The following is a 27,860-nucleotide window of genomic DNA, read 5'->3' on the forward strand; positions in this document are numbered from 1 at the left end:
TGTTAGTTGGAAGTTGGGCATCGTGTTAGACTGGTATTTATCATTCATACTGGCTTGCGCGAGGTGGTCCAGCACAAGTGTTCCCTACCTGCCGAATTAGGACGTTTATCGAGTTGTCCCATTATCATTGATTGAGTGTTTTGGACTTTTTGGCGCAATTGGGTAATCGGCCCAGATCCCAAGACGCGCGCCGGCGGTGGCCAGAACCATCTCTCCATGGGGTCTTTTATCCCAAATCCAGTAAAGTTCCTTTTGTGGCATTACATCCATCTATGGGTGAGATTTGCCCAACAATAGAATCTTGTATCAAATCAATCAAGCGGATTTGATTCTGTGCTCGTGTTTTATCTCTTTCATCTCAAGCGAATCGGTTCTTGATCCGAGTCGAGCTGTTGCTTGTGGAGAGAGTTAAATGATACAATGAAGTAGAGAGGAGTCTGCAGGTCCAGTCATCATCACCTCAAAATTCTGACGGATTCGATGCTCCAATGCAGAAATATAGAAAGCGAAACAACAACTGTCTAAACAATCTGTACTTGTTTTTATCATCAGGCTGAATCTCCTCTTCCTCCCTCCTCCTTGTGATGTGCCAAGGGCGCGCGGGTCATTTCTCGCCGAACTCAGGGCGGCATCGTTCCTCGTCCAAATTCGGACCGAGGCGCATGTACTTTTTTCCTTTCGTTGACATCATTTATTTCATCGCCGGCACCTCCGGCCTAACTACAGCTGCTAATGAGATAGAGACTGTAAACGCGTCGAGTGAACAGGCACTTTCAATCTTTCACCTCCCTCGTACACTGTGTTTCTTCCAAAGTACCAACGTCCTCTGATGGGATGCCTCGATTGAACCCCTCGCTCTTCTGTTTGCCCAATCCCTCCGTGTCTGCGACTGCCACAACACGCCCCTTGTGTCGCTGCGTACCTCTTTCATCCTCCCGCCGTAGCCTTACCACAGCCAGAACTCCTCCGTTCCCTGTTGTCGAGACATGTCCCGAACCATCATGTCCATGCAGCTCCACCCCAAAGCTCGATCTCGAAATCGATAGAAGCAGAAGTCTCAATGGCTCCATGTCCCCATATGCGCAGCACCTTCTCATCTCTACGGGCCAGTCGGATTGGACTTCCAGGATAGAAGACGAACACAATAATGGCACTGTATGGGGGAAGGTCGTCGGAGACGTCAAGGCGTTGCTGGGGAGGCATGGACCGTTTCACGATGTAAGTCGTCTTTTCACGGGATGTATTTTGTTGCTGTTTCCAGAATGAAAAGAGCTGGGAAACGCTAAGACATGCTCAGAGGCATACACTGATTTGGCGAGATATGACAAGACCTGGCTGACTTACACAAGGATTGAGATCTAGCCCTATAACAATATTCTTGTCAATACATCGTCGTTCACATCTAGACCAGAACCGACGCAAAGACAACAAGGAACCAGAGAGGTCAACGGTGTGGAGGCGCTTATTTTCCCAGCGTTCCGACGCTTTACACAGCTATCACCTCTCACTGAGAGCAGAACAACGTCAAAGAACGCATCCTCCCCATCAACCGCTGATTCAGGCAACCTGAACGACTTCATCCGCGGTTACCTCCTCCCGGAGCCCAACAGGCTACATCCTATCTACAAAGACGTCCCGGAACAGGAGCGGGCAGCAAAAACCCGGGACGCTACTGCCGCCTCCAAATTCCACAGCAGCCCAATCACGAACCCGACGATATTGATTTGCAGCCATCATCAGAGGGACAGTCGATGTGGGATACTAGGCCCGTTATTACATGATGAATTCAGAAGCTATATCACTCAGCGGAGGCGGGATGCTAAAGGCATAAAGCTCGTCACTTCGCAGTCTCCGGGAGAATTTGTTGCCTCCGACAACGAAGTTTCCGGTGAACATGGTTCAGGAGGAAAAGAGGACATCCAGGCAGAGAGTCCATCATTAGACACCACCTTCAAATCCTCCGTCTCGAACACGTATGCTTCGACTTCCGATTCCCTGCAGGCTCACGTTAATGTGGGTATGATATCCCATGTGGGAGGACATAAATGGGCAGGGAATGTGATTGTATACATCCCTCCAACTTTTACGTCAACCCGTGACGCGATGCCTGACTCTCAGCATCCATCATCTGACATGTCTCAGCGGGCATCTGGTGCGCCACCACCTAATCCACTGAGGGGTATGGGGATCTGGTATGGCCGGGTTGAACCGAGACATGTAGAAGGGATCATTGAACAGACGATTGTGAGGGGGAAAGTGATTGAAGAGTTGTTTCGTGGCGGGATTACCGCGAGTGGGGAGATATTGAGGTTGTAAATGAGTGCCTCGATCAATACATATCATGTCCACTCTTCATCGAGCAGGGATTCCTTGTTACCCCTCCTAGGAGAGAAGTACACAGTCCAGAATCCCGAATGGCTACTCAGTTGCCCAAACCGACACTTTCGACCACTGTCTGCAGAAGTTCGACAAGCAGGTTAAGTACCTTCCCCCTGTCCGTCCCCTCTTCTGACCTGTGCGTACCTAATGATTGGAAATCGGTCATCTATACTCTATAACTTGGGAATGTTTCTTCTCGTGGTTGGTAGGGGGGACGAAGGTTGAATTAGGTATGTGCATGGATCATGGATACGTGTACGAGGGACGAGGTATATATATTTTTCAGTACCGTGGACTACAAGAACAAGACTTGACCAGGTCTTGACCGAAAAGGGGCAATGGATTCTATTGATTTCTTGCTCCAAAACCATTTTGCTTTGGCTTGATCTATCTTCGGCTTTTATTTGGCTAAGAAGTTTCTTTCTCCTCCTCCACCTCCATCAATGATAGCTTGTCTCTTCTTTATCAGCTCACGTAAAACAGCCAGCTCTGGTAACAAACGAGCGTTGACCTAGAGAGACTAGCCCACATTGCCTTCTTTATCGAAATATACAAGGGCGGGAACGCGAAGTGACAAGGAAGAGGTCGAGAGGGGAGAACGAAAAGTTCAACTGAACCACCCCCAGGAAAGAAAATGGTCCGACTCGTTGCGCGGTTCTACTCCAACTCGTAGACCCGGTCAGGGTTGAAGACGGCCGCCTGCGCAAAGTAGTAGCCGCGCTGATTACTGACCAGCCTCGTCTTGGTGGCAGGGTCCTCGAAGTCGCAGTTGAAATGCGTGTGGCCGTAGGCCCAGAACTTCACGCTCGGATTGACCCAGCACTCCTCCTTAGAGAGGTCGGTGGAGAAGCCCGAAGAGATGGGGCTGGACTTGTACGCCGGGTTATAGGTACCCTCGACGGTGCTCGGGCTGTGGTGGGTGAAGATGACGATCCTGCGGTTGGGCTCGCGCGCTGATATCTCGGCGACTTGGGCGTTCAGCCACTCCAAGTCGGCCTTGTGCTCGGCGCAGTGCTGCTCGACGGTCCAGTCCTCAATGTGGTAGAAGTCGTTGAGGCCGAAGCTCACGCGGTCGTGCTGAGACGAGAGCACCTGCGAGTACAGCGTGCAGCCTAGGATTGTCACCTCGGACGACAGGTCGTATCTGGTCTGGTCGAGAACGACCAGTTTGCCCAGCCGGCCGTCATTCCCTTTCTTCGCGGCACGACGCTGCTCAATCTTCTCGGCGAAGTCCTGGAGCTTCGTCTTGACCTTGGCCCAGCTGGAGTGATATGGTTCGTGATTGCCGAGCAGGAAGAAGACTTGGTCAAACTTGAGGAGTTGCGCCTCGAGGAAGTGAAAGAACCCCTCGTCCTTGATGTTGCCGATGTCGCCGAGGAGGGCGAGGTAGGGCGCTTTTGGAGTGATGGAGAAGACATCATACGCTGCTGGTGTCTCCAAGTGCAAATCGGACATGATCTGGAATCGCGCCATGGTGAATCGAAGGTTTAGACTGACCAAGTTAGCGCGGTCTGAAGGCGGTGTCTTGTTATCGTGACGTGCGAAGCAAGGGAGATAGATTGAATCTTGCCATCGACGTCAGGTCAGGATTAAACATTCAAAGAACAGGACGGATGCTGCTCTTTGTGCCTATGGCAACGAACTGGCGCCTGGCATATCTTGGTATTGATACGTCAGTGGAAGCCGTCTCTATCTGCTAGTGTGGTCGAATGCAGTCAAAGCAAGGTCCACATGCTCTAGGTCTGGGGGCGAAATACCTGGAGCCGTGTTTTCCCTCCATTCGGACGCCGATAGAAACTTCTGTCCTGATTCTCCAAATAGAGTATTGGGCAGGCCGACTACCGTCTGTATGACAGATCGGGGAAGTCCATCTCCTGCCACAAGGAAATCGACATCCTAATAAATACAATCAGATACCACTTGTCTTGCAGAACTGTAGCCAGCCTCCAACACACGCCCCTTTTGCTTGACCATCAAGGGATACTTTCCTCACGCCATATTGCAAGGGATCGTAAGTTTTCTGCTGTTCTTCGAGCGAATTTCACCGTCACGCCGCTTACCGTTGTACCCATACTCACCCTTCACTCTTCTCCCTCAGGATTGTCTTCGTCCTAGGGAGCCATACCTTGAACAAAACTCCCGCGGCGTCCATTCCGACGCGGAGGTCTTTGAAGGCCGCTATGAATGAATCATGAAAAGATATCATCCTTTGCTCATCTTACGGATTTCTCGAGAATCGTCTTCCGGGAAACGCGGAATGGGCAGAGCTTGCAAGGGGCCGCTTCGTTTCAGAAGGATCTGAATTAAGTATTGAAGGATGATGGTCCATCGCGTCAACACGGTTCAGGAAAAAGGTTGTCACGTGCTCACGTGACACTCTGGCTAAGATGTGGTCATCAGGCTGCATACGAGGTACAGTGGGGTGATTGGTGGTTCGGCTCGGCTGCTTTTCAATTCCGACAAAGGTTGTTGGTGGATGTCTTACTACTAAGGGGGCTGTTTGTATGTAAGCATCCGAATGTGGCGCAAGGCCCCCCCAGCCAGTGATGGACCCCGTCACCCAACAACTCAGCGCTGATCTATTCTTACGCCTTGCACAAAATATATCCATCCGGCCACATCCGCAACACGCCCAAAGAGGAATCTGGTGCACTGTCCATAACTCCTCCTTCCTGTTCGCCTGCTGCTCTGGTTATAAGCCTCTCCCTCTCGTTGACTTTTGTCATCTTATCTCGCGATTTTGTCCCCTTCAATCGTATCAGATTGCACCACAACAATCATGTACATCACGCCCGCGCTGGTCGCAGCCTGTCTCACCCTTGAGGCATCCGCATTCCTGGTACCTCTCGAGGTTGCCACTGCTGCTAAGCAAGCAAAGTCAGAACTTGCCTCGATCCTGGCAACAACTGGTCATACTGTCGACCTTGATTGTCCCGGGTGTCCGTACTTTGGCCCTGAAGATACAGCCGAACTGCGGGAAGATGTTGAGAACAAGATCGTAAGCACGTGCCTTCTCAGGCTGTATCACCACCATACTGACGGTGACATTTGTATAGCATCTCGAGTTCGACATCGATCCTCAACTAGGCCTGACCATCAATGATCATGCTATATTCTCCTCCGAGACCGATACCGCCTCCATACCCTACCTAGTGTCCGCCCCTCAGATAAGAGTAGAAGACGGTCAACAAACAGACCCCATTCAGCTGGACTTTGCCTGGGAGAGGCTAACACCCATCGTCTCTGCCGATGAACCTGATAAATCTATCCTACCTATTCGGTTTACCATCCTGGGGCTTCAAGGCATCCCTGTCAAAGTCGATACCGTCGCCATTGACCTCCTCCAGACCCCTGATCAAACCTCCATTGCACGCATAACCACAATTCCCTTCGAGGATACACCGGGTGCCACAACCTGTGACACGACCTCAAAATGGTCTCTTTGCCGTCTGCGGGCCATCATCGCCGCTCGTCTCCAAGCAATCATGGAAGCAGCTACAGCACGTGCCTCTGCGGCGACCAAGGGCTGTCATGGTCGCAAAGGCTCCAATGGACTTGGTCCTATGGGTGGTGAGGGTCACCCTCACGGTCACCACAAGGGCGGTCACGGTCACCAACATGGTCATCACCGCTTCCACCGCTTTGGCCACATGCTGCACCAAACGCTACGTTTCTTTGTCATCCCTGCCCTGTTGGGGGTCATTGGGGGTCTCATGGCCAGTGCCGTCGGTATGCTCGTCGGCCAGATGATTTCTTACCTGTGGATCAGATTCCACCGCAATGGCCAACGGGGAGAAGCAAGCCGTGAAATTTGTGTTGTGGAGATTGTCGTTGATGAGGAAGAGAAGGAAGCCCTGATTGAGAATTCGGAGGTCGACGGCGAACTTCCTCCTCCGCCAGGTTATAGGGATGTCGAAGCAGGATCGGAGGAGAAATTAATATAAGCTCGATCAACCAACCATAATCTCATTGAACAAAACCAAAACACATTACCAGAGTTGGGGATGAGTTGGAAAACTACAACAAGGAGAGGGGAAAGGGGAAGATGAAAAATCAAAGCCACAAATATACATTTTATGAGATACCCCAGAGCATTGCAGGTGTTATTGATCGAGCGTAAAGAGGAGGATCCCTGTGCGGGAGGGACCATGGACGATCGCCCCCCTTATATGGGCGGTTCAATCCAATGTCAGTCACTCTCTTGAGGAAGTTCTTTGCCCAAATGTATTTATTTGACGCAATTTTTCGGTTCTTCAAATGAAGCGCCGTATCTCTCACCCGCACACCCTTCGCTACGTATTCCCTTGGTGCGCGGCCTTGGTCAGCCAATCTGGAATAGGGGGGATGGGATTGAATCGGATTATCGACCATCGAACGTGCTACGACAGGGGACGGGATAACTGGGAATATGATAGGATAGGATAGGGATGTCATATAGGTAGGGGTTTGGATAGTGTATCATTATACTATATACCTTCTATCCAGGTATACTTGTAGGTATACTTTTGCCATTTTCAACCATGGGACACAAGTCCGTCCCATCCCCTCGCATGTACATATGCATATATACGTACGTGAAGGATGTAGTACTGACATAGGTTTGTACGGCGTATGGTGAACGGAGTATGGTGCATGGCGAATATCTGACGAACGATGAGCAGAAAAAACATGTACCGAGTACCTCGTATGTTCACCATTTTTCTGGTCTGGTAAGGGTGTCTTGTCTTGGTCTTGGTTTCTATATCTTCGTTTTGGGCATGTGTCTTGGTTCTATGTACGTCTCTATATGCAGACTTAGCCCTCAGCGGCGGCTCTTCCGCCCATGAGATAATATCTATCTGCTGGGATCGATATTGACCCTCTTTTGGAAGAGCTAGTCAAGATCTTCACCAGGAATCTCTGAACCGGCCCAACGACGCACTCTGATGCTTTGTTTCCCGCGGCGAGTGCCAGTCTATGTGATTATGCCAGGGAACGAGGATTCGGCTCGAGAACACGAGTTCAGTAGTTTATCGCGCCAAATGTCTCACCCAACGTCAGCTCTAGAACCCAGTTCCCCAGAGCGGCCACCCATCGCTGGATGGAGGGCAGCAGGCCCCAGTGTGTCGGACTGTTGTACATCCACCGCAGCTCCAGGTCGCGTTGTCGGGCCTTTGCGGCGCTCTCGTCGATCTCGTACGCTGTGGGCTCGATTCCTCCTGGCAAGGCTAAAGAGTGGGAGAGGGGTAGGGATGTAGCCTTGGGCTTCTCACATAGTTTGACCAGCGTGGTCGGACAGGAACACACCCAGGGTCTGTTGTCGTCGCCTAACACCTCTAAAGATTGTGGGGTTCTTAGGGGTGTCGATTGAGTACCGCCGCAGTTGGTGCCATTTCTGGGAGAGCCCGGTAGGCGGATCCGGAGTCTGAGAGATCTTGTTGGGGGGAGAGCAGATGGTAGGGCTATGAGAAGAGTTTCTGTTTGCGTCTTGATCGGGGCTTTTGTGTGGGATGAGGCGTCCTTCACAGCCCGGGTCTGCACCATCGTCTTGATGAGCCACTCTGTCAAAATTTCTGGCTCAGGAGGTGCTGACGTTCGGACTTCCCCTGGCCACGCTGGTACCGTATCCATCTTTGCCGACATATTGGACACTGCATGAGCGGTTCTGTGGTTATAGCCCTCGTAGACTATCGGACAGGGTCGACATGTTGGCGCCTTTTTGCAAAAGAGAGCTGGAACTTCCAAGGGCATAATGCTCGTAATGAGTAGAATCAGCGCCCATGAGCAAAGAGCCATGATTGATGGGATCGTAAAGGCCTTTGATATGGCCATTCTTCTGACCCGAGGTTTGCGACCTTGGTTGATGTCCCTGATCGAGCAATCGCAAACGGTGGTACAAGGGTGATAAGCGTCCACGGGTTTCCATCTTGAAACACTTCCTTTTGCTCTTGATCTTTTCAGCTGGGTCTTCTTCATGACCTCGGAATTTTCCATAGCAGTGGCTGAGGGAGACAGAAATTCAGCATCGATTGTCGGAGGCAAGGATAGAGAATCTCTCGGCTCTTTACTCAATTCGTCAGTGCTCATTGCAGCAAGAGGTGGCCGTGATGCTTGGTCATGGGAGACAGATGGGCTTTCCGCAATCTTTGATGTCCTTGAGTCCTGTGTGGACTCCAAGTCCTCGGCCGATGATGTCTCCGATACTATACCACTCTGCCGTTTCCTCAACCCCGGGCTAGGAGGATAATCGACGGCGCTGCTAATTCCCATCGAGTCCTCGGAAATAACAAAACCAGTCGTCGGTGCCTTCCTTGGGGGCATCGATTTTTCTGCTTTAGGTTGAGTCCATGTTACGGTGGTGAACACTCCCTGTATTGAAGCATAGCGTTGGGGCTCAGTCATGAACGAAGCAGGCCACGGAATGATCCCCTTTGTATGGTTGGTCTCCTCCATCATATTGCCAAACGACCCCGCGAAGTTCTCCAGTGCTTTCTGGACTGGACTTTTGTCCCCGTAAATAGTCACTGCGCCTGCAATATCATGCTCTGGCTCGATAATTGCGCGACAGTTAGAACTGTCCCATATCATGCGCCATGGCGATGAAAACTGTAACGTCTCCAGAACCTCTACAAGCTCTTCCTGCACCGTTGGCACAGACAAAGAACGGCCTGCCACGTTTCTTGATACAATCGTCTCATCATCCTCGGCAAGAGCCGGTAATCGTGGGCTGTAGTCTCGAGAAGCTCTATCGGGAACTGATGGGTCCCGCCCCAGTGATGCCCTGTTGCGCCTGGTTTTCCAGTAATAAGGATAAGACTGCCGACGGTATGCGGATCCCGGAGTTGACTTCGGAAATCGATCGCCAGAGGGAGTCGGGACTAAACGGAACGAAATCTTCTTGCCCGATGGGAGCCGATCGGGTGTGGTGTTGGCAGGTACCACGGGTGAAACCTGCATGCTCGCGGGGGAACGTGTAGTCATGGATGATGCTCCCAGAACAGACGGACTCGTAAAGCCGCTGAGGATGGCCTGGCGCGGAGACGCAATCGATGAAACCAGTGACTGGCTAGTCGAACTCTGCCGCGCGGAGGACAGATACTCGGCGAGAATCTCCTGGTGTCTGCCCGATGTTCGAACTGAAGCATGGCTGATGGAACGCCGTTGTCTACCGAACTTCACAAAATGTCTATCAAGGAGGCGAAATTGTTCCTTGTCTTTCTGCACCTGTTGTTTGTGTGCCGCTCGTATCCATGTCACCGATCGCTTGATGTGTTCCTGTAGCTTTTCGCACTCTGCTTCGGTTTTTTCTCGTGCCTTTTCAGACTCCTCCTTCGAGTCACGAAGCTCCTGTAGTTCGTCTAGCAGTGAGCGGACATCTGCTCTCTTGTGTTCAAGTTCACCATACAGGTCTCCTAACTTCCACTCGGCTTTGTTTCGCTTGTGCTTTTCATCCTCCAGCGAACGCAGCATGGCATTATCTCTCTCCAGCACCTGGTTGCGTGCTTGTGATTTGGCCAGTTGTCTATCGCTGTGTTCCTTCAGTCTCTTGATTTCCAGGACTTCTTGTCGGCGACGCTCAGCAAGTCGCTCGGCTCCGAGGTGTTGCTGTCGATAGCGCTCGAGCTCGTGCTGTTGTATTTCACAATAATACTCCAGGGCCTGAAGCTCCTGCTCGAGTGTGGTATTTTTAATGCGGAGCTTTCCTTCCTCGAGTAAGATCTCGTCATGCTGAGCCTCTGGAGATCCTTGTGTCTCATGTTCATTCTCTTCCCCCTCGTGCTGGTCTGCTTGTCCGGTCTTATCAACGGAGGCGTCATTGTTTTCAACGCGGTTGGTCCCTGGCGGACGTTGAGGATCGCAACTCAATTCTTGTGATAAGTGACTTCTTTGGACAGAGCTTTGTACACTAGAGTTCGACAGGTGCGTTCGCGCATCCGAATAGACGCTTTCCGGACCACTACTCAGAGAGGAGTTGCTCCCAGGACTATCGCTCGCAGATCTGCGGCTGCTTGCTGCTGATGCCGGTTTCCGCACTCGCGGTGGCGCTGTTAAGGAGCCCAAACCCACATTTGAGAAAGCTCGAAGACGTGCGTCTCCTTCGGGTGTGACGAGACCCTGTGTTGATGGTCTCTCCTGGCTGTCAGTTCGGTCAGATCCAAAGGAATCAAGGGGCGAGTCCATGATCGAACGAGCAAACTCTATCCAGGGGTTTCCCAGGCTGGCTGGCTGTTTGATCACCTTTCATTCCAACGAGTACGACTTGTTTCAAAGACAGCTTCAGGCGTGTCGTTGATCATGGATGTTACCAATCCTTGATATATGAAGAACAAATCGGACGGTCCATTCATTGTCGAAATGGGTCACTGAGACCTGAGAACAAAGGAAGCCAAATGCAGAATTGTAAGAAGACAAGCTGATAATCAGCTCAAAGTGAATCAAAAGTGACAAGTGAAATAAAGAAAAACATCCCGTTCTCGGAAAACAGTTGATCATTGGGAAAAGTGAAACACCCCGGACAAAGAATCTTATGGCCACACACAGACCAGGCCACATTCCACTGGGAAGGACGTCCTGACCAGCCGAGAAAGTCAGGAAACCCCACAATGCGCATCTTGACGGTCTCAAAATCGACGACGGATTTCTCCTGTTGAAGCAAAATGCAAGTCCAATAGTCGTGGGAATGACTGACTCCTCGCTGGAAAAGAGCGTGCGGCCTGGGTCAGTTCTATATCAGGCGCTATCACCAGCTGGAAGCGAGATGCCTTGTCGAGTTGTCGCATGTTTCGACAGCCTATCTTGACCTTTGTCGATTCGTCTCTTGTCTGTCTGTTCTCCTAGAACTGTGCGCTGACTTGGGACTGTTCTTGACAAGGAGTAATTTATTGGCCTGAGTCGTAATTTTTTTTTCTTGCGAAACGGTCTAACATCTCGATCTAGGACTCTGCCGCAGCCGGGCCACGTCCGTCGACAATAGGGAATGCTTGAAGCCATGAACGGCTGCCGCATTTCTCAGCTTCAGCCCTCTTTCTCTTCTGTCGGGTGTGATGATGCGCCATCTCGAAGAACGTCGACTGGAAGCGATGCTCCCTCTCTATAATTCTTGCCGTTGACTTGGAAAATCTTTTGCTTTCCATGACCATCCACGACCAGAGCTGTAAGTTTACCTCCATTGACACAGCCACTGTCTAGACCTTTGGTGTATTTGTGGATTTGCAACCCTTTTTTGGCATCATGGCCGTAGATAACAGTCATATGCTGTTCATTTCGTCGATGTTTATCACCCTCCAATTCCCCGAAGCGCTGTCCCAGAGGTAATAGCTGTTGGTATCTGTTCCACAACCTATACCAAGCAACACTGCCCTTGTGCTTGTGTTTCCTGGAGGGTGTTCGTGTGGCAAGATCAATAATGCGCATGTTCATGGCCGAAATAGGATCCTGGGATTCCAGTGTTCGGCCCGGAATGAGTCCTCCGTGGACTACCACGGCATCACCCTTGAACGCTTTTAATTTTCCTATGCGAAGAATGACAGGACACGATTGTAAATACTCAAGATGTTCCCTCTTGAGAGACCGTGCCAATTTGCGCACTGGATCAGTGGCTTTTACAGACTCATCAGCTGAGTCTAGCTCTGTCTTGTGAAGCGTGCCTGATTTAGACGCCTTGTGTCGAAGTTGTTGCGCGACCGACAAAAGCCGGTCATCATGGTTCCCGCGTACACACGAAGCGTTGTAACGCCGCAACAGGTCAATCACTCCGAGCGAATCCGGTCCCTTGGAAACAATATCTCCAACCGAAACCAGGTGATCTGTCGAAGGATGAAATTGTACTTTCTTCAGCAGAGCCTGCAACTCCTCTCTGCAACCATGGATATCACCAACGAATACCAGCCTCTTCTTCCTGGAGTGGACGCCGGTATTATCGGTGGAGGAATGTGGAAGCAGTGCAGGATCCAGCGTCTTGACGAGCACCATGCCCGGGAACTTGGGATGGCTTGCCTCGCTCACGGCGCCTGCAGCTCCGGCCGCGGAATTCGACTTGAGCGCGGACCATGCAGATCTCCCCTCCTCAATCAGAGGAGCTATGACTTTTATCCACAGAATGATCGAACAAGCCGCGAGAAAGGCAATCGCCAACATCAGTCTTCGGAGTTTAGGAGCTCTAATGACGGCGACAGACTTGCGCAGCAAAGCTTCGAAACTCTGCAGGAAGTCATTGTCGACTCGGGATGAAGGGATCGAGGACTCGTAATTGACGGGGTGCGGCTCCAAGATCGGCCTCTTTGTGGCTCCCATTTCTCTTGTATCCAGATGCCAATATCCGTCTCTTTCTCGGACCACAACAAAGGTGTTCTCAACATCGGGGTCGGAGGGTCAGGATCGGCAGGGTTGGACCGGATGCTAGAAGCGAGTTATGGTTCACGCAATTGGTATCGCGCAGTTTATGGCAGATGGGATCAAACAAACAAACTCTCCTCTACTCGATATTCCTACCTCTTGCAGTGAAGGGAAAACATGCAGGAAGCTCGGGAGCCACTCTGACGACATTAGATCAGAATTGCACGCCCGGAAACGGTAAGATGAAGTTTGGCCAGTATTATTATTATTAACTCGGAAGCTCTGAGATCTGCAGCCTCGTTGCCAAGCCCGTTGTGCTCACAGGTTCTTGACGAGTGCTGCATTTGTTTATCTCTTTACACGTGTGTAGTAGCTACACAGCACAAGGAGAAGAATGCTACTTTGTCATGCCGCAATATACGAGGTATATCGACTGAATTTCTAGGTCACTATACAGCATTTCTGCCCTGCTCTTCTCTGAAGCAATGGATCTCCATGGAAGCTCTCCCATTCAACGCGATGGCCGGAAAACTTGGAAACAGGTATGAATTGGAAAATTCGGTTAAGTCATGTTTCCTCAAAGACATTGTTGTCCAGAAAGGGAGACCAACTAAGCTACTACCATTCAATGTGAACTCTCCCCTGGAATTATCGTGTCAGAACGTCGTTCAGAAAAGGTTTGAAGAAGGCGCCAAAGAGCGATGATCGTTTTCAAGAGTGAAGCCACCCTTCAGTCTTGTCGAGTGATAGGTGTGGGTTCTACAGAGCCAGCCCAGCCATGATAAGACCCAGGAAACCGAGTCCCACGCTACCGACATGGAGGTTGTTGGCACCATTTCCAGAAGAGCCTGTCTCCGAAGCTGAAGCCGACGCACCAGTGGCAGAGCCGCTTCCTAGAAATGTCGTCAGTAACTCAACAGATTCAAAACTTGTGCACGAGACCCACCTGTTGCTGATGCTGACCCGTCAGTTGTCGTGGTACCATCTCCGAAAGCAAAAGTGCCCGAGGAGCTGCTCGCTGTTTGGGTGCCGGTGGGAGCAGCGGTGGAGGAGGCGGTCAGGAAGTAAGAGCTGATGCAGGACGCCTGGCAGGAGGCATATTGCTCAGTCTCGCTGGCGGTGCCGTTGCCTTGAGGGCATTCGGCAGCGCATTCCGTGGTCGCATTGGCCTGGAGTTGAGATGGGCATGGGACACCGACACATTTCGCCTGGCAACACACGTCCGCGGAACCGCCTATTCGATCAATCGTCTCAGTGTCCATTCATCATTTTGGTGCTTCAGGATCTGACTTACAGGACTGCAGACACTTGACTTGAGGACTCAGGGAGGCCGTGGCAGCGGCGGAGGATGCTCCAGTCGACGAGGCGGCGCTGGTTATCGTCGACTCATCCGTCGAGGTTGCATTTTGAGCTGCAGCAAAGGCGAGAAGCCCGAAGGTGGTCAAGGTGGTAAAGAAGCGCATCTTGGAACTATTCGGTCGTCTGGAAAATGCCACAGGGGTTGACGATTTACGCAAAGGGACGCAGAAGAGAGGCTAAAGTCGCTGGTATAAAGCACGAGGTGAAGAGAAGTGAAGGCAACTGAGACCTGATTGAGAAGTTGAGAACGAGTGTAGAAACGAACGTCGCGGCGCAAAAGTGCCAGCACAAAATACAAACAAGCGGTGGCTTCGAGAAACTCGATCAGGACAAATTTGGGCGCACCAGGGAGTAAAATACTTCTGACACCTCCAGGAGGACCCAGTGTCCAAGCTTCCCACGGGTCCAAATCTCCCCAGGATTTTCCTGTTTTTGTAGGGCCTATCCAAGACGCTGCTTGTTTCGGATAGCATGAAGCGAGCTTTTCTCGGCGCATACTGGACAGCGCCTCGGAAGGGGCCTTCCTGGGATCCGCTTCAACGGAGCTGAAATTAAGGCTACGCTTCCCTATCGGACTTTCGATCCTTGGGCTGATTTTCGTGGGCCGATCCGACGTTGAGAGCTGATTCGACAAAACGTGCAGCCCAGTGAGACAAATTGGGTTGCTCCCCAGCCATTGACCGTCTGTTTTGTTTGTGGCGAGTTATGCATGTTTCAGACTGCGGTCGAGTCTTGGGTGTACAGGGGGTGGTTGAAGTGTGTTCTTGACCATTCGACAGGCACACAAGACGGAGCATACGACAGCTTGGAGTCTTGTACGTAGAGTTCCTCATCGTCGGAAGAGAGATGCTGAGTTTTCGCCGCCCGTTGACCTCAACCGGGGATTTTCATGCTGTCATCGTTGTGGGCCAAATTTCCGCCAACGAACAAACAAAGACCGCCACCAACTGTCGGAAATTGCCCTCGTGTTCTGTCGAACTTCGGCTTCCCGTTCCATTTCCCCAGGCGCTGGCCCCTCAATGGTTCTGGGGTCCACAAACATCACATCACGTACAATAATGGAAGAGTGATCATAGTGCCGACGAGGCTGCTGCGCTCTGTGGACAATAAAACTTAGATACGTGAGATGCGCATGCCGTATAGTGGCAGTCGCATCATCAACGCGCATACGACCACCAATTCTGTACAGAAGAGAGCCAGAATATCCTGTGCCACGCAGGCGGATCTGCAAAGAGAAATGGCAGGCATGACAGCGAACTTTTGTCAAAGGGCTGTCAATAACGGGGGGATCTTCCTTGGGGTTGGCCAATGGCTGCTAAAGCGAATACGCCGGCTAGTGACAGGTCCAGGAAACTCGATTCAAGGTCCAGCACGGAGAGACGGATTGCCAGTGATCTGCAGTCAAGCTCCGTGTCGATCGATGACCTCGCCAACGTCTCTGCGCGCAGCTAATTGTATTGGTTGCTTGTACCGAGTACGCAGTTCCGGGTTATATGCCTTGTCCGCATATTACAAGTATATCCCGCAAAGACAGTAGAGAGCCCATTATAAACATCTTTGACCCGCAGCTCAACAACAACAACCAAATTTGCGAATCAAGCTTGTCCGGTCGACTTCCTCGAGAGCAATATCGCGATGACGACTCGAGCCTCCTGGAGGACGACTTCGAAGGTGACGACCTTGATATAACCGTCTAAAATTCCATATAGGCCCCTGACCCGGTTTACTGTACAAGGCATTCAGTATCTTGATTGACAAGTAGCACCAAGTAGAACAGAGTCCAGCAGCCGTCTTTGCGGCTGGTCCCACCACATATTGTGCACCCTTTCGTGCACACTTCGGCATGTGCAGTAGGAAGGGGCTCATCCCGTAGGCTCCGACCAAGCTTGCTTTTGTTGGGCATACAATAAATCGCGATGTGTGAGTTCAATATATCGACAGGGAATGGCGCGACTGACATCACGTGCTGTCGCGTTTCCAACCCTTGGCGTGTTTTTCCGCGTGCCGCGGTCTCCACCACGTCACTCCCACCTCTCTCGAAGTTGCACCAAAGTTATCAGCCCTCCGCCAGGTTCTAAGTTGCCCAAGCTATGGACTTTCTAGATGATGAGACCGGAGACGACTCTGATGTTCTAGTCCCCAGTTCCCAACGCGATCTGAATCCGCGCGCTCGGAAGCGCCGCCGACTTGATTCCAATTCCGACGATTCCTCATGCTCGGAGCACGACCATTACGATTTGCCGACAAACGAGGATGCCGCCGGAAAAGAAAACAGAAAATCCAAGTATGAAGAACGCATCTATGTTCCCCAGTATGGGGACCGTCCGGCAGATACCTTTGTCACACAATTAACTCAGCAACATTCCAGTCCATCTAGAATCAGAGGTGCAAGGTGGATGAAACCTCGGAAAAACCTGTCGCCCTCATCTTCCGCCGAGAGACATCGTACTACCACCGTAAGCCGTGGTTCCCAGATCGCTACCCATAGTGATGAGTTTGAAGTGGATGAGGATGATCTCGAACTATTGGAAGCCTTGAACGACTGTGACAGCACGACGAATAGAAATGACAACGCAATCCTAGGAAGTGTTCAGGGCGGTATCATTCGCAATCCTGCTCCTCGTCCTCTACAGAAATCTAACTCTTTCCGTCAAACCACTCTGCACGGCATTCATACTACGCAGCCTCATGCGACGCAATCGCAATCCAGGGTCCACAACTGGCCACTGGCAAATCGAAATGAGCCCCCAACTCATCATGATTTAGATTATGATGCTTTGGCTACGTGGGTCTATCCTACAAATCTTGGTCGAATTCGAGACTACCAATATAACATTGTGCACAAGGGCCTTTTTCACAATGTATTGGTCGCCTTGCCCACCGGCCTCGGGAAGACATTCATTGCCGCTACCATCATGCTGAACTGGTATCGATGGACGAAAAGTGCACAAATTGTCTTTGTGGCGCCGACAAAACCACTAGTCTCGCAGCAAGTTGATGCCTGCTTCAACATTGCTGGTATCCCGCGATCTCAGACCACGATGTTGACTGGGGAAGTCTCTCCAGCGATCAGAGCAGAGGAGTGGCAAGAGAAGAGGGTTTTCTTCATGACGCCTCAGACCTTGATCAACGATCTCAAACATGGGTACTGTGATCCCAAAAGGATTGTGCTAGTTGTGGTGGACGAGGCACACAAGGCAACCGGAAGTTATGCGTACGTGGAAGTGGTCAAATTTTTGAGACGATACAACTCCAGTTTTCGTGTCCTGGCTCTTACAGCAACTCCAGGGAAAGACGTAGAAAAGGTGCAAGAAGTGATCGATGGTCTCGGAATCGCTAGAGTCGAAATCAGGACCGAGGAATCGTTGGATATACGCGAATTCGTTCACAAGCGAAATGTCGAAACCCAGATCTTTGAAAACTCGGACGAGATCACCATGTCGTTAGAGATGCTTTCAGCAACACTGCAACCTCTGTTGAACAAGTTGCACTCTCAAGGCGCTTCTTGGGGGAAGGACCCGCGAATGATCACCCTTTTCGGTTTGAAGAAGGCTTGGGAAAGGTGGCAATTGTCAGAAGCTGGCAGAAGAGCTCCACATTCTGTGAAAGGCATGATCAAAGCTATTTCTTCTACTCTAATGAGTCTGGCGCATAACATCGAATTGTTGAAGTACCATGGCATTGGACCTTTCTACCACAAGATGAACATTTTTGCAGGCGAGGCCTCCGGTGGCGGCAAATACGCGAAACAAATTGTGGACGATGAAAACTTCAAGAAACTGATGGTTCGGCTCAAGGGGTGGATTAACAACCCCGAGTTTATCGGACATCCCAAACTGTCTTACTTGAAGACGGTCGTGCTTAATCACTTCATGGATGCCGGTGAGAGTCGAAGTGGTAGCAACGACGCCAGTTCTTCGAACACTAGAATCATGATTTTTACGCACTATCGGGACAGTGCCGAGGAAATTGTCAGAGTACTAAATCGCCATGGTCCTATGATCCGAGCACATGTGTTTGTTGGTCAGTCAGGCACGAAAGGTGGCTCCGAAGGGATGGATCAGAAGACGCAATTGAGCGTTATCAAACAATTCAAAGCGGGAAAGTACAACACTATTGTCGCAACGTCAATCGGGGAAGAAGGTCTCGACATCGGTGAAGTCGACTTGATTGTGTGCTATGATTGCTCGAAATCGCCTATCAGAATGCTACAACGCATGGGCCGGACAGGGCGCAAGCGGGCCGGAAGTATCGTTTTGCTCATGATGCGTGGCAAAGAAGAATCCGATTTTGCCCACTCAGAGGACAATTATCAAAAGATGCAGGAAAAGATTGCAAGTGGCAAGGAGTTCAATTTCCATGAAGAATCGTCGGCGAGAATCGTACCTAAAGAAATCGTACCCGCGGTCGACAAACGTGTGGTGGATATTCCGGTCGAGAATACGCAGCCTGGCTCGGTTGAGCCCGCGAGGCGGAAGCCCAAGAATGCCAAAAAGCCGCCGAAGAAGTTCCATATGCCGGATGGCGTTGAGACGGGCTTCACCTTCTTAGGGAATGGAAAGAAGAACGAGAGATCCAAGACTAAGGAGGTTCCAGCAAAGCGTGTAGAGTTGAAGAAGGACCGCGATCTCGCCGCATTACCTGCTTTGAACGACGTGCTGTTGTCCGAAACCGAGGAGAGGGATCTCGAAGACCGCTATGTCCGACTCGCGGGCGCCGAAGACGAGTACATCCAAATCGTGCGGTTCGACGCTTACCCACACCAACAGCGGCAGCTCGGAAAGACGGCTGCCGTCAAACACTCAAGGACAACGAAGACTTTGGTGGGAGCCTTCAGAGCCATGCGGAATCCAAGACAAGGTTGGAGTCGGCCATCGGAATATGTGATGCTCCCAGAGGACGACGAGGCCTTGCCTAGGTTGCTGGAAACGGAACAGTCAACGCATGTGAACAGAGCTCATAGAACGAACCCGAAACCTCGAGCACTTCCTCTAACAGCTGTATCTAGCGGCACCTTCCGGAGTAGCTCTATCGGCGAGTATGACGACAATGACAGTTTCATCGACGACGAAGAAGCGGATCCCAGACCTTCCCATCCCTCAGAGGTTGGACGACCCGTCACATCGGTGCTTGATGATAGTACCGATGATAACCTGTTTTCTCCTCCACGGAAGATACCGGGTTCTTCACCTATCCTCCAAGAGAGAGAGATCCAGGCGGAGAAACGATTCTACGTATCCCAGCAAAGCATCGATTACGACGCCGTGGATGATGACCTTCCTGATCTAGAGGCTCTCGTTTCTGCAAAGACGAAAAAAATTAATGCATGCAAGGCCAAAACCCACAGCTCCCCGATACGTGTTTCTCCAGTGGCTAGAGACAAAGCGGCGAGTCACGGACGACGAAAAGGTGCACGGACGGTGCTCGACAGTGATGACGACGAATAACTTCGCCTGCATCGATATCTGTCTGGTGTCGGATGTCCGACTGGGTCGAACAGCTGGATAATGGCGTCTGAAAATCTGGAAGTCAGATGGTCGAGCTTCAGCAGTTGGATTCCTGCTGTGCAATGGGGAGCTGGCACTGACGTATACATGATTGCTCCAGACAAATGGTTGATAAGCCATCACTGTGTGTTTGGTGCGTGGAATACAATGTTGGACACCTTGCACGAGGGCAACCATTCAATATCTTTGTTCGAACTGGCATTTATATACGTATAGAGTGCGAAGTCAAGGGCTGCACCGTTAAGGGACTCAACTGCAAACACCCAAAAACAGATTTCTATACCCTGAAGATTCTGAGGGATTTGTCCCTCAAGGTATCTGAATCACAAGCTTACCGACCTGTCTCCCCTGCCAGATGTCCTCGATTGCCTCATCAGCCTGGGTAAAGTCGTAGACCTTGTCTATAATGTCATTGAACCTCATTTGGGTGGCTGATATAGCGGCACAGAGATCTTCCTGCTCGAGTTTCGATCCGCCATTGATTCCCCTGGTTCTAGCATTAGTTTTCCCCCTCTCCCCGCGAAATGGATGTGTATGCAGGGAAGTGGGAAACTCCAGGGGGTTGGGTATTGTGTCTTGCTCTCTCTCACCTTAAGATAATCCTCCGGTCGATGAGAACTGGGACGAACTCTGCCAGGTCGTCGAGGCTCTGCTTGCTCAAGTAGCCGACCTGGCTGACGGTCCCGCCGCGCCGGGTACACTTCATGCTCTTGACCAGGGTCTGGGTGCCACCCATCTCCAGCACGAGATCGACGCCCGCACCGCCCGTGAGATCCAGGACTTCTTGGTGCCACTGGGGGTTTTTGGCGTAGTTGACCGTGAGGAGCGGTGGGGTTGGGAACTGGGCCTTGATCCGCCCAAATTTGGCGTCGCTCGACGAGCTGAGGATCACTTTGAGCCCGGCCGTTCGGCCTAGCTTGAGAGCGATCATGGCGACGCCGCCGGTGCCTTTGACCGTCTTTTTGTTAGTTTTGGATGAAGGGGTTGTTGCTGGCGCTTGCGGGACGAAGGAAATGGGCCCCTTCACTGTGAAGAAACTTTTGGGGCTGCATTTAACAAACATACCTTGGATCAAGATGCTCTTGCCCACACCGATATCCTTCAAGGCAGCCCATGCAGTGACTCCCGCGCACGGGATGAGGCTGGCTTCTGCCCAGTCCAGGTGCTCTGGCAGTTTTGTGAGCTTCTCCTCGCTGAAGACCAAGTAATCCGCCAGCACGCCGTCCTCGTCGGCGGCTAACCAAGACCTCGCCGACTCTCGACCTGTGAGGTTCTCCGTGTCGATGATGGGCGCCACGCGATCGCCGACCCGGAACTTTCTCACGCCTTCGCCCACCGCTATAATCTCCCCAGCGGCGTCGTTGCACAGGATTCCATGCGGCGTCACCGGCCAAGGGTTCCCGCCGTTGGCGATGTTGGCGTCTCGGTAGTTGAGGGACACGGCGTGGACCCTGATCAAGACGGACGTGGCTGCGAGGGGAAGCGGTAGCGGTTCCGTCACGAGCTCGACCCTCGGTTTGCCGGGCGTGTAGTCGTCGGTGCGACGATATGCTTTGCGGGTTGTGGGTTGGACATGAGCCATATTTTTATCCTCTCTTTTCCTTTCTTTATCTCTGCGTCAGAAACTCAGCAGATGAAATCAAGGATCCAAACAAGTCACTCTTTGCCCTCTTTGTACTCTGGGCCACAACCCACGATCATGTCGTATGTTCGTATAGCCAACCCCACATCCCAGAATGACAGGATCAAAGTGAAGGGTGAATAGGTCGACAGCCCAAGGGTCCACCTGCCCTACGACCTTAGACTTCAGCCGTTGAGCGGACTTTTGCACCAAGTTGGGCAGTCGCCAGTCCCTATTATTATTAATTAACGTCGTGTCGCCATTGCGATCAGCCTCGTCTTTGTCAAATGCGGTTTAGGCCGGTGCTGGACTTCGCGGACGGGGAATTTTTTTGTCAGCTTGTCGCAAAAATGATGGGTTCACCTTAGGGGATAACATTCAGATCGCGTATTCTCGACAGGTTCGGGACTTGATTGTGTGGCACGCGCTTACCAATCCGGCAATCATACCAAAAGATCCTTTCTCACAGAGCTCGGTTGGTGGCGTATACGCATTAAAATGCCGGGTTGTCATTCTTCACATGAGGAGACTACAGCGTAATAGGTAAAACACTGGACATTGAGCAATTCCCATACGGGTCACATTATGATCAGCTTGGTGTCTATTATCTTGACGGCGTGGGATCTAAAGTGCAGCCAAGCCCGTTGACTGTATCCTAGATGGCTTTTGAAGGGCAGTATTGTGTTCTGTGTGACCCAATGGAGAAACATCGTGACTATATAGAGCATACCGAGTACTCATATTGGTACGAGGTACATGGGCGTGATCAGTGATTTACGTGTACATACAAACAGAATGTGACTGATAGGGTTACCATTGCTAAGGTACTATAATGATGGTCCGCTAGTGCACTAGTAAATGCCCAATTATTTTTGTCGGTATATACCGAGTAGTTTTGACATTCCAATTAAGTCGCACCTCGTCCAAGAACCATCACGTGGTGCCGTCCAAGCCCGGACAGGTATTTTGTTAGGGAAAACCTTCGACACCAGAACTCTCCTCAGAAAAAACCAGCAGCGTATGAATTGTCGTCAATGGACACTCCACTTGAGTGGTCGGATACCTTGAGCATGGCTTTTCAAGTCTGTACTAGATGTCGCAAGCGGAGAATCAAGGTGAGAACGACGATACAGCTTGAGGAGTCGACGAGTTTGAATTTTACAACTGACTTTCGTGTCAATGACAGTGTGATCGTGCTTTGCCGGCCTGTCGACATTGTCAACAAGCTGACGTTGAGTGTTTCTTTTGGGATGATTCCATTGGAGAGGAAATACCATGCGCGTTCGTGTTCATCTCTGTATCTTGTTTATGAACGAGACTCATAAAGCCAGGTATCTTTTCTCCCTGCAACAAAAGGTTCAGGCACTTCAGCTGGAGATCCAGCAAACTGCCGATCAAGAGAGCGCCAGCGAATCGTCAGAGTTCGAAGCAGTGCCGCTATCCATGCAAGGATATCACCTGGAAGTGGCGGCTTGTGACGAACTTCCGTCGCCAACACGAATCGCTTATCTGGGACCCGGAACTTCAGCTCGACTTATTCAGTCCTTCTTGAAGTCCACGGGTCGAGGGCAAATGACCGACAATTTGCACCTAGGAAGGCACCTATTTCCCAATTCTCCATTTCATTCGACAAATCTTGACGAGCCACGCTCCATGACCTCCTTTCTGACCAACATTGACTTGCGGAAGGTAGAGTTGCATTCCCTCGTACCGCCATCGACGCAACGCGCCATCATCGAGAATTACTTCCGAACGGTAGCAACCGAGTATGCCCTCCTTCCCATTGAGCATGAGTCAGATCTGTCAACGTACGAAAACCCTTTGAAATGGGCTGGGTCGAACAAAGACGACCCAATGGCGTGTTCGCTGACCATCATTTTTGCCATCTCATCTGCTCTGATTACTCGAGATGTCGATCCCATCCTGTCCAACATTTCTTCCCGATTCAGGGAGGATGTCGAGAAGCTAGCTCTCTGCAATGGAGGATGTCGAGTTTCAAGCAATACACTCAGATGGGCATGCACTGCTCTATGTGCACTATCCATGATTGAATTGATCTCTCCAAGCTCTGGGCAACTTTGGGATCTTTTGGGAAGGGCTGCTTCGACAATGGAAGACTTGCAGGCGGCTGGACCGCTTGGACAGCCCAACCTCGACCCCGACTTGGAAAGGCTCGAGCGTGTCCTCCTCAAGCTGGAAAGGTATTTATCACATGTTCTTCTCTACTTTGTGCTCGCGACTTAACATCGGCTCCAATAGTTTGGCATCTCTTCATTTCGGACGTCCGTCGTTGTTCTTGCAAACTTATTTGCGACCATCAGCCGACCATGTCTCTCCTCTACATGCACTTTCGAATGAGCTTGGTGTTGAAAGTTCACTACATCGTATTCACCGAACCCTGGCCACGGTGCCAGTTCCAAGCGAGAGATATCTCGAGGCACTAATCCCCCAATTTCTCCAGGTGGCCTCGGCAGGGTCTGAGATTAGTTTGTCTTCTGCCCGGCTCTATCTTGCTCTGAGTCCGCTCTTTATCGACTCGGACAGATTCGGAAACGGTGTCGGTATGAACGCTCCGTCCCCCAGAATGGTGCACCTGATTACTGAATCTGCCTCTGTCCTTATCGACCATTACACTCGATTGAACCAAACCACCTCCATCATCAGTATATGGATGACAGCTGAGCATGTACTTATAGCTGGTGTCATCTGGGCCGCTGGTCTTGTTCACCAACACCGCCTATCAGGCCCACGACTGCAGACCATATCTGCAACGGGGCCCGGCCCCGCGCTGGGGCCAATCGTGAAAGTGTCCAGCCTGCTGGCGTCATTTTCAGCACGGTGGAAGGCCGGATCAGCTTTTGTGAATGCCTGGGAGACAGTGGTCGAAACACTCTGGCAAGTGCTATAGTCGGCCACGATGCAATGCTTCTCCGCACAGAAACTCTCGAGGGAACCCTCTATTATTCTTCTTTCAACACGCTGCGAGGTGTTTCTTCTATCTAAAATGCCCATTCTACAGTGGGTAGACTATCGCATGGTCGACCGATCAACACCTTGCCTGTACGACTCTTTAACTCCATCATAATGCAAGCTAAGGTGGTCATTCTTTCCATCCCCACAGCCCCAGCAGGTCTGTCCCTGCATATTGAGAATGGCAACCCTTGCTCATCTGAGAGTCGGTGACGAAGAGATTGAAATGATAGGGGTGTGCTGGCCTTCGCATCGGCCAAAGTGAGCTCTCGTATGCGGTCCAGTCGGGAGAAAGAATTCGCGGCAGGGTGATCAACCAGTTTAAGGGGTCGATCGGGTCCGTACAAATGGTTTGTGTGTGCCACATATCCATCGTGTGGCGAGATCAAGACGTTACCCCTTGGAGAACACTCAACATCGACATGGCTGCCCTCTGCGTCGGCAAACATATAGTTGCTTGTGCTGGCCAAGCCAAATTCGTTCAAGATGGCAAGCGCCTCGTCAACGCTCGTGGCGAATTGCAGGAGACGACGCGACATGACATGAACGGGCAGATTGGCGTTATTGAAAGCGCCGGAGCGGATGGCATTCATGCACAAGCCGAAACCAGCACTGTTCATGCCTATTTTGCCAACGATACCGGCTTCGCCGAGAAATCTCATTTCATGACCAGACCCTTGGGGTTGGATGTGTAGAAGAACCATTCCGTTTTGCAGTTCTTCCAACCAGTCCCAATTCTGGGCCAGAAACATTGTTCCATCTGGTCCTACCTGGCTGATCGACGTACACCCGTCCGTGTAGTTGGTCAGACAGATCTCACTGCGGACGTTGAGGGTCAATATGTCGTCGCGTGTCAGACCACGACCGGCCCCGGCGGCAATTCCGGCCATCTCTTCAAGGATTTCAGGATACTTGGCATCGAGAGTAGGAACAAATTGTCTCACGGCCCGCTCTCGTGCCGACTCCCAAGTGATCTGGGCTGTTTCCTGGAAGAAGCCAGTGTATGTTTTGATGTTGCTGTGGACTTCAGTAGCCGCAGCCGCGCCGTGCTGATGGCCAATCTCGTAAGGAGTGCCCGAGCAATGGACTGTTTTGATCACTGGATGGTCCATGGTAACTCTGCTTTGGATCGCCATCTGGTCGGTTCGGAGATGTCCTGCGCAAACTTGATGGCACAAGGATCACAACAACAAAGACGAGCAAAATCAAAACCTGTGCCACACGGGGAGTATTCCTTGAAGATTGATTTCTCCTCACAGGTGTGAATCTTATAATTCTCATGGACGGTCACCAAATCTCTTGACTTTAGTTCCAACAGGCTCAAAACCCGCGTCTTTCAAACTCTGCGCCACGCACTGGTAGACGGATCTCAGCGAGGGCAGTCGTAACCTTTTCGACTGTCGCCGTGGGGGTGGATCGGGGATTCGCGGCTCCTCTAGACATCTCTGGATGGGGCGATAGTGTCTGTTTCAAGCCATAATACCGGTTACCACGGTCTGTTGGCCTTTTATCAATGCCGCATACCCGAGTCTCATGGTCGAATGCGGGCGAGAACGAACACAAGATTACGCGTTTACCAAGTCCGGGTTAACTCGCTCGAATCCAAGTCTGCTGAGGACCTATGTGTGATGGCAATACTCTGGCGCATAATAGCTACTTCTTGGTCTTGAGAAGAGCCTGTGTCCGTATAAACAGAGTCTAGTTGCGCAACAAGAAAAGAAGTCTTCGCAACATGATGCACATTAAAACTATTTAGGAGGGACGTAGGCACCCGTCTGATCCCACACGTGGTTGTCATGATACAGTCCGACACCCTTTCCGTCTCTTTTCCAGATCTGACCGTCCTTCATGACAAAGTCGACCTTTCTCAGCGCACTCTGATCCTCCCTCGGGTCTGTAGCGAGAGCGATGATATCGGCCCTCGTCCCCTCTTCAAACCATCCAAACCGCATTCCGCACAGGTCTCCTCCGCAAGCCTCCCAGCCTCCCACGAAGCACGACTCCAGTACATCTTCCAGTGGAATACCAGCCTCAAGCATGAGCTCCATTTCCCGCACGCCTTGGCCGTGGGGATAAGGGCCCGTGTCTCCTCCACAGGCCAAGCGCACGCCGACGTCGTAGGCCAGCTTTGCCTGTGCTTTGATCTCATGGTACCGTCGGTGGTGGACCCGCTCACAGACAGCAAGGGTGGGACAGAAGACAACGTTCTTCGCCTTCATCAGCTCAAAGAGCTCTCTGTCCGCGAAATAGGCATGTTCCAGAGTGTGCACACCGGCCTCGATGGCGATCCTGGCGCCCTCGATGGTACCCGCGTGACATGCCACAGGTGCCTTTCCCATTGCAGCTTCCTGGACCAGGGCCTCGACCTCGTCCTTGGCGAACACGAGCAGGTCCGGGTTCGGATCGGCCGGAGGATGCGTCACGCCGACTTTGTAAGGGTGCTGTTGCGCAGGCGGGTATCGCATGATCCGGCGACGGTAGTCGGCGAAGAACTTGATCACGTCTGCCCCAGCGGCCAAGCGTCGCCTCACCGCGGTGCGCACTGCCTCTGGACCGTCGACCGCCTCTCCCCCCATTGGAAGGCACACACCGCCTGAAGAGTTCTCTGTGCGTGGCTCATAGGATCCCGTGCTGGCGAGAGCACGTGTCGCGACGAACATCCGGGGACCGGGCGTGAAGCCGCGGTTGATGCAGTCGCGCAGCTGAGCGTCGCCTTCTCCCATTGACTCGGAGCTCAAATCCCTATCAATTCATAAGGAATCCGCGGGATGATACTTTTCCAGACAGCCAAAGATAGGAGGAGCATCCAGGGAGAATCTTACCGATAGGTCGTGTAGCCTGCAAGCAGAGCTGTTCGGACGTGATTCACAGCGCGGACAATCCTTTCGACGGTGCTCTCGTCGCGTTTCTGCACCAGCGATGCTCGTTCACTGTACCCAAGCATCAGGTTTTGCGTTACAACGGTTTGAGAGGAGAGACACTGACTCGTATGAGTGCAGAAAGACGTGTGTGTGCGCGTCCACAAAACCCGGCATGACAATCCTTCCGCGAAGGTCGACATCACCCTCTGGGACCGAATCACCCAGCGACCCCGCCGGCCTTTGCGAGACTGCCTCAATCAGGCCTGTCTTGGGGTTGACGGTGATTGAGATATCGTTGACAAATGCCTTTTTCTTCGGGTCGAACAGCGTCGACGTGTGGACGGTATATGGAGCGGCCATTGTAAGCTTACTTGGTACTATTGTCGAGGAAGAACTGATATGAACAAGAAATACAGTGTACACTCTTTGATGACGGGACGGGATATCAAGTCCCTTTTGAACATATATCCTCTATTTCTCCGTCCCCGATACTCCGGCGTAACAGTATTCTCTGAAGAAATGGGGTCTTGTCACCTTATCACATCGGGTTTGCTTGCTAATCAGGGATTCTTTGCTGGACCCACAAGATTCGGCATTCGACATACTGAAGCATCAACTAAGAGCCGGACTAGCCTTTCCAGGATATTCTCTTCCCCACATTGGCATCGGTGAAAAGCGCTTCGGCAGGTGTGGTCTACGCTCAAACCCGTCTTGGATCCATGTACGAGGTAGTCGGATAGGCTGATAGGTCTCACACCCTAGCCTACCAGGTCAAGAGTCGCTTTGTGCCGTTGTCAGGGTCCCGGCAGGGTAATGAAACTGAAAAGTTATCCGCACTGGTTATACACT

The 27,860-nt window shown here is 51.6% G+C and overlaps 11 protein-coding genes across 11 annotated transcripts; 4 read left to right on the top strand and 7 right to left on the bottom strand.

Moving 5' to 3' along the window:
• Positions 1–1,068: 1,068 nt before the first annotated feature.
• Positions 1,069–2,316, top strand: Z517_05992 (uncharacterized protein; the record flags this gene model as incomplete). The annotated part of the gene is made up of 2 exons (XM_013427734.1): positions 1,069–1,218; positions 1,363–2,316. 2 exons carry the CDS (start codon positions 1,069–1,071, stop codon positions 2,314–2,316), a joined length of 1,104 nt encoding a protein of 367 aa, XP_013283188.1.
• Positions 2,317–3,036: 720 nt separating this feature from the next.
• On the bottom strand, positions 3,037–3,852 carry Z517_05993 (uncharacterized protein; the record flags this gene model as incomplete). Its single annotated transcript, XM_013427735.1, has 1 exon — positions 3,037–3,852. The coding sequence occupies one exon, from the start codon at positions 3,850–3,852 to the stop codon at positions 3,037–3,039; it is 816 nt and encodes a 271-aa protein (XP_013283189.1).
• Positions 3,853–5,158: 1,306 nt separating this feature from the next.
• Z517_05994 (uncharacterized protein) lies at positions 5,159–6,323 on the top strand (the record flags this gene model as incomplete). The annotated part of the gene is made up of 2 exons (XM_013427736.1): positions 5,159–5,377; positions 5,436–6,323. 2 exons carry the CDS (start codon positions 5,159–5,161, stop codon positions 6,321–6,323), a joined length of 1,107 nt encoding a protein of 368 aa, XP_013283190.1.
• A 1,057-nt stretch (positions 6,324–7,380) lies between these two features.
• Positions 7,381–10,539, bottom strand: Z517_05995 (uncharacterized protein; the record flags this gene model as incomplete). The annotated part of the gene is made up of 1 exon (XM_013427737.1): positions 7,381–10,539. One exon carries the CDS (start codon positions 10,537–10,539, stop codon positions 7,381–7,383), a length of 3,159 nt encoding a protein of 1,052 aa, XP_013283191.1.
• Positions 10,540–11,373: 834 nt separating this feature from the next.
• Positions 11,374–12,651, bottom strand: Z517_05996 (uncharacterized protein; the record flags this gene model as incomplete). Its single annotated transcript, XM_013427738.1, has 1 exon — positions 11,374–12,651. The coding sequence occupies one exon, from the start codon at positions 12,649–12,651 to the stop codon at positions 11,374–11,376; it is 1,278 nt and encodes a 425-aa protein (XP_013283192.1).
• Positions 12,652–13,452: 801 nt separating this feature from the next.
• Z517_05997 (uncharacterized protein) lies at positions 13,453–14,156 on the bottom strand (the record flags this gene model as incomplete). The annotated part of the gene is made up of 3 exons (XM_013427739.1): positions 13,453–13,586; positions 13,640–13,927; positions 13,988–14,156. The coding sequence occupies 3 exons, from the start codon at positions 14,154–14,156 to the stop codon at positions 13,453–13,455; spliced, it is 591 nt and encodes a 196-aa protein (XP_013283193.1).
• A 1,986-nt stretch (positions 14,157–16,142) lies between these two features.
• Positions 16,143–19,499, top strand: Z517_05998 (uncharacterized protein; the record flags this gene model as incomplete). Its single annotated transcript, XM_013427740.1, has 1 exon — positions 16,143–19,499. One exon carries the CDS (start codon positions 16,143–16,145, stop codon positions 19,497–19,499), a length of 3,357 nt encoding a protein of 1,118 aa, XP_013283194.1.
• Positions 19,500–19,868: 369 nt separating this feature from the next.
• Z517_05999 (uncharacterized protein) lies at positions 19,869–21,141 on the bottom strand (the record flags this gene model as incomplete). Its single annotated transcript, XM_013427741.1, has 3 exons — positions 19,869–20,046; positions 20,150–20,507; positions 20,625–21,141. The coding sequence occupies 3 exons, from the start codon at positions 21,139–21,141 to the stop codon at positions 19,869–19,871; spliced, it is 1,053 nt and encodes a 350-aa protein (XP_013283195.1).
• A 1,314-nt stretch (positions 21,142–22,455) lies between these two features.
• Z517_06000 (uncharacterized protein) lies at positions 22,456–24,088 on the top strand (the record flags this gene model as incomplete). Its single annotated transcript, XM_013427742.1, has 2 exons — positions 22,456–23,381; positions 23,440–24,088. The coding sequence occupies 2 exons, from the start codon at positions 22,456–22,458 to the stop codon at positions 24,086–24,088; spliced, it is 1,575 nt and encodes a 524-aa protein (XP_013283196.1).
• Positions 24,089–24,179: 91 nt separating this feature from the next.
• Z517_06001 (uncharacterized protein) lies at positions 24,180–25,262 on the bottom strand (the record flags this gene model as incomplete). The annotated part of the gene is made up of 1 exon (XM_013427743.1): positions 24,180–25,262. The coding sequence occupies one exon, from the start codon at positions 25,260–25,262 to the stop codon at positions 24,180–24,182; it is 1,083 nt and encodes a 360-aa protein (XP_013283197.1).
• Positions 25,263–25,898: 636 nt separating this feature from the next.
• Positions 25,899–27,371, bottom strand: Z517_06002 (uncharacterized protein; the record flags this gene model as incomplete). The annotated part of the gene is made up of 3 exons (XM_013427744.1): positions 25,899–26,892; positions 26,973–27,080; positions 27,136–27,371. 3 exons carry the CDS (start codon positions 27,369–27,371, stop codon positions 25,899–25,901), a joined length of 1,338 nt encoding a protein of 445 aa, XP_013283198.1.
• Positions 27,372–27,860: the final 489 nt, after the last annotated feature.

The sequence above is a fragment of the Fonsecaea pedrosoi genome (assembly GCF_000835455.1).
Source record: "Fonsecaea pedrosoi CBS 271.37 unplaced genomic scaffold supercont1.4, whole genome shotgun sequence".
In the NCBI taxonomy this organism is placed as follows: Eukaryota; Fungi; Ascomycota; class Eurotiomycetes; order Chaetothyriales; family Herpotrichiellaceae; genus Fonsecaea; species Fonsecaea pedrosoi.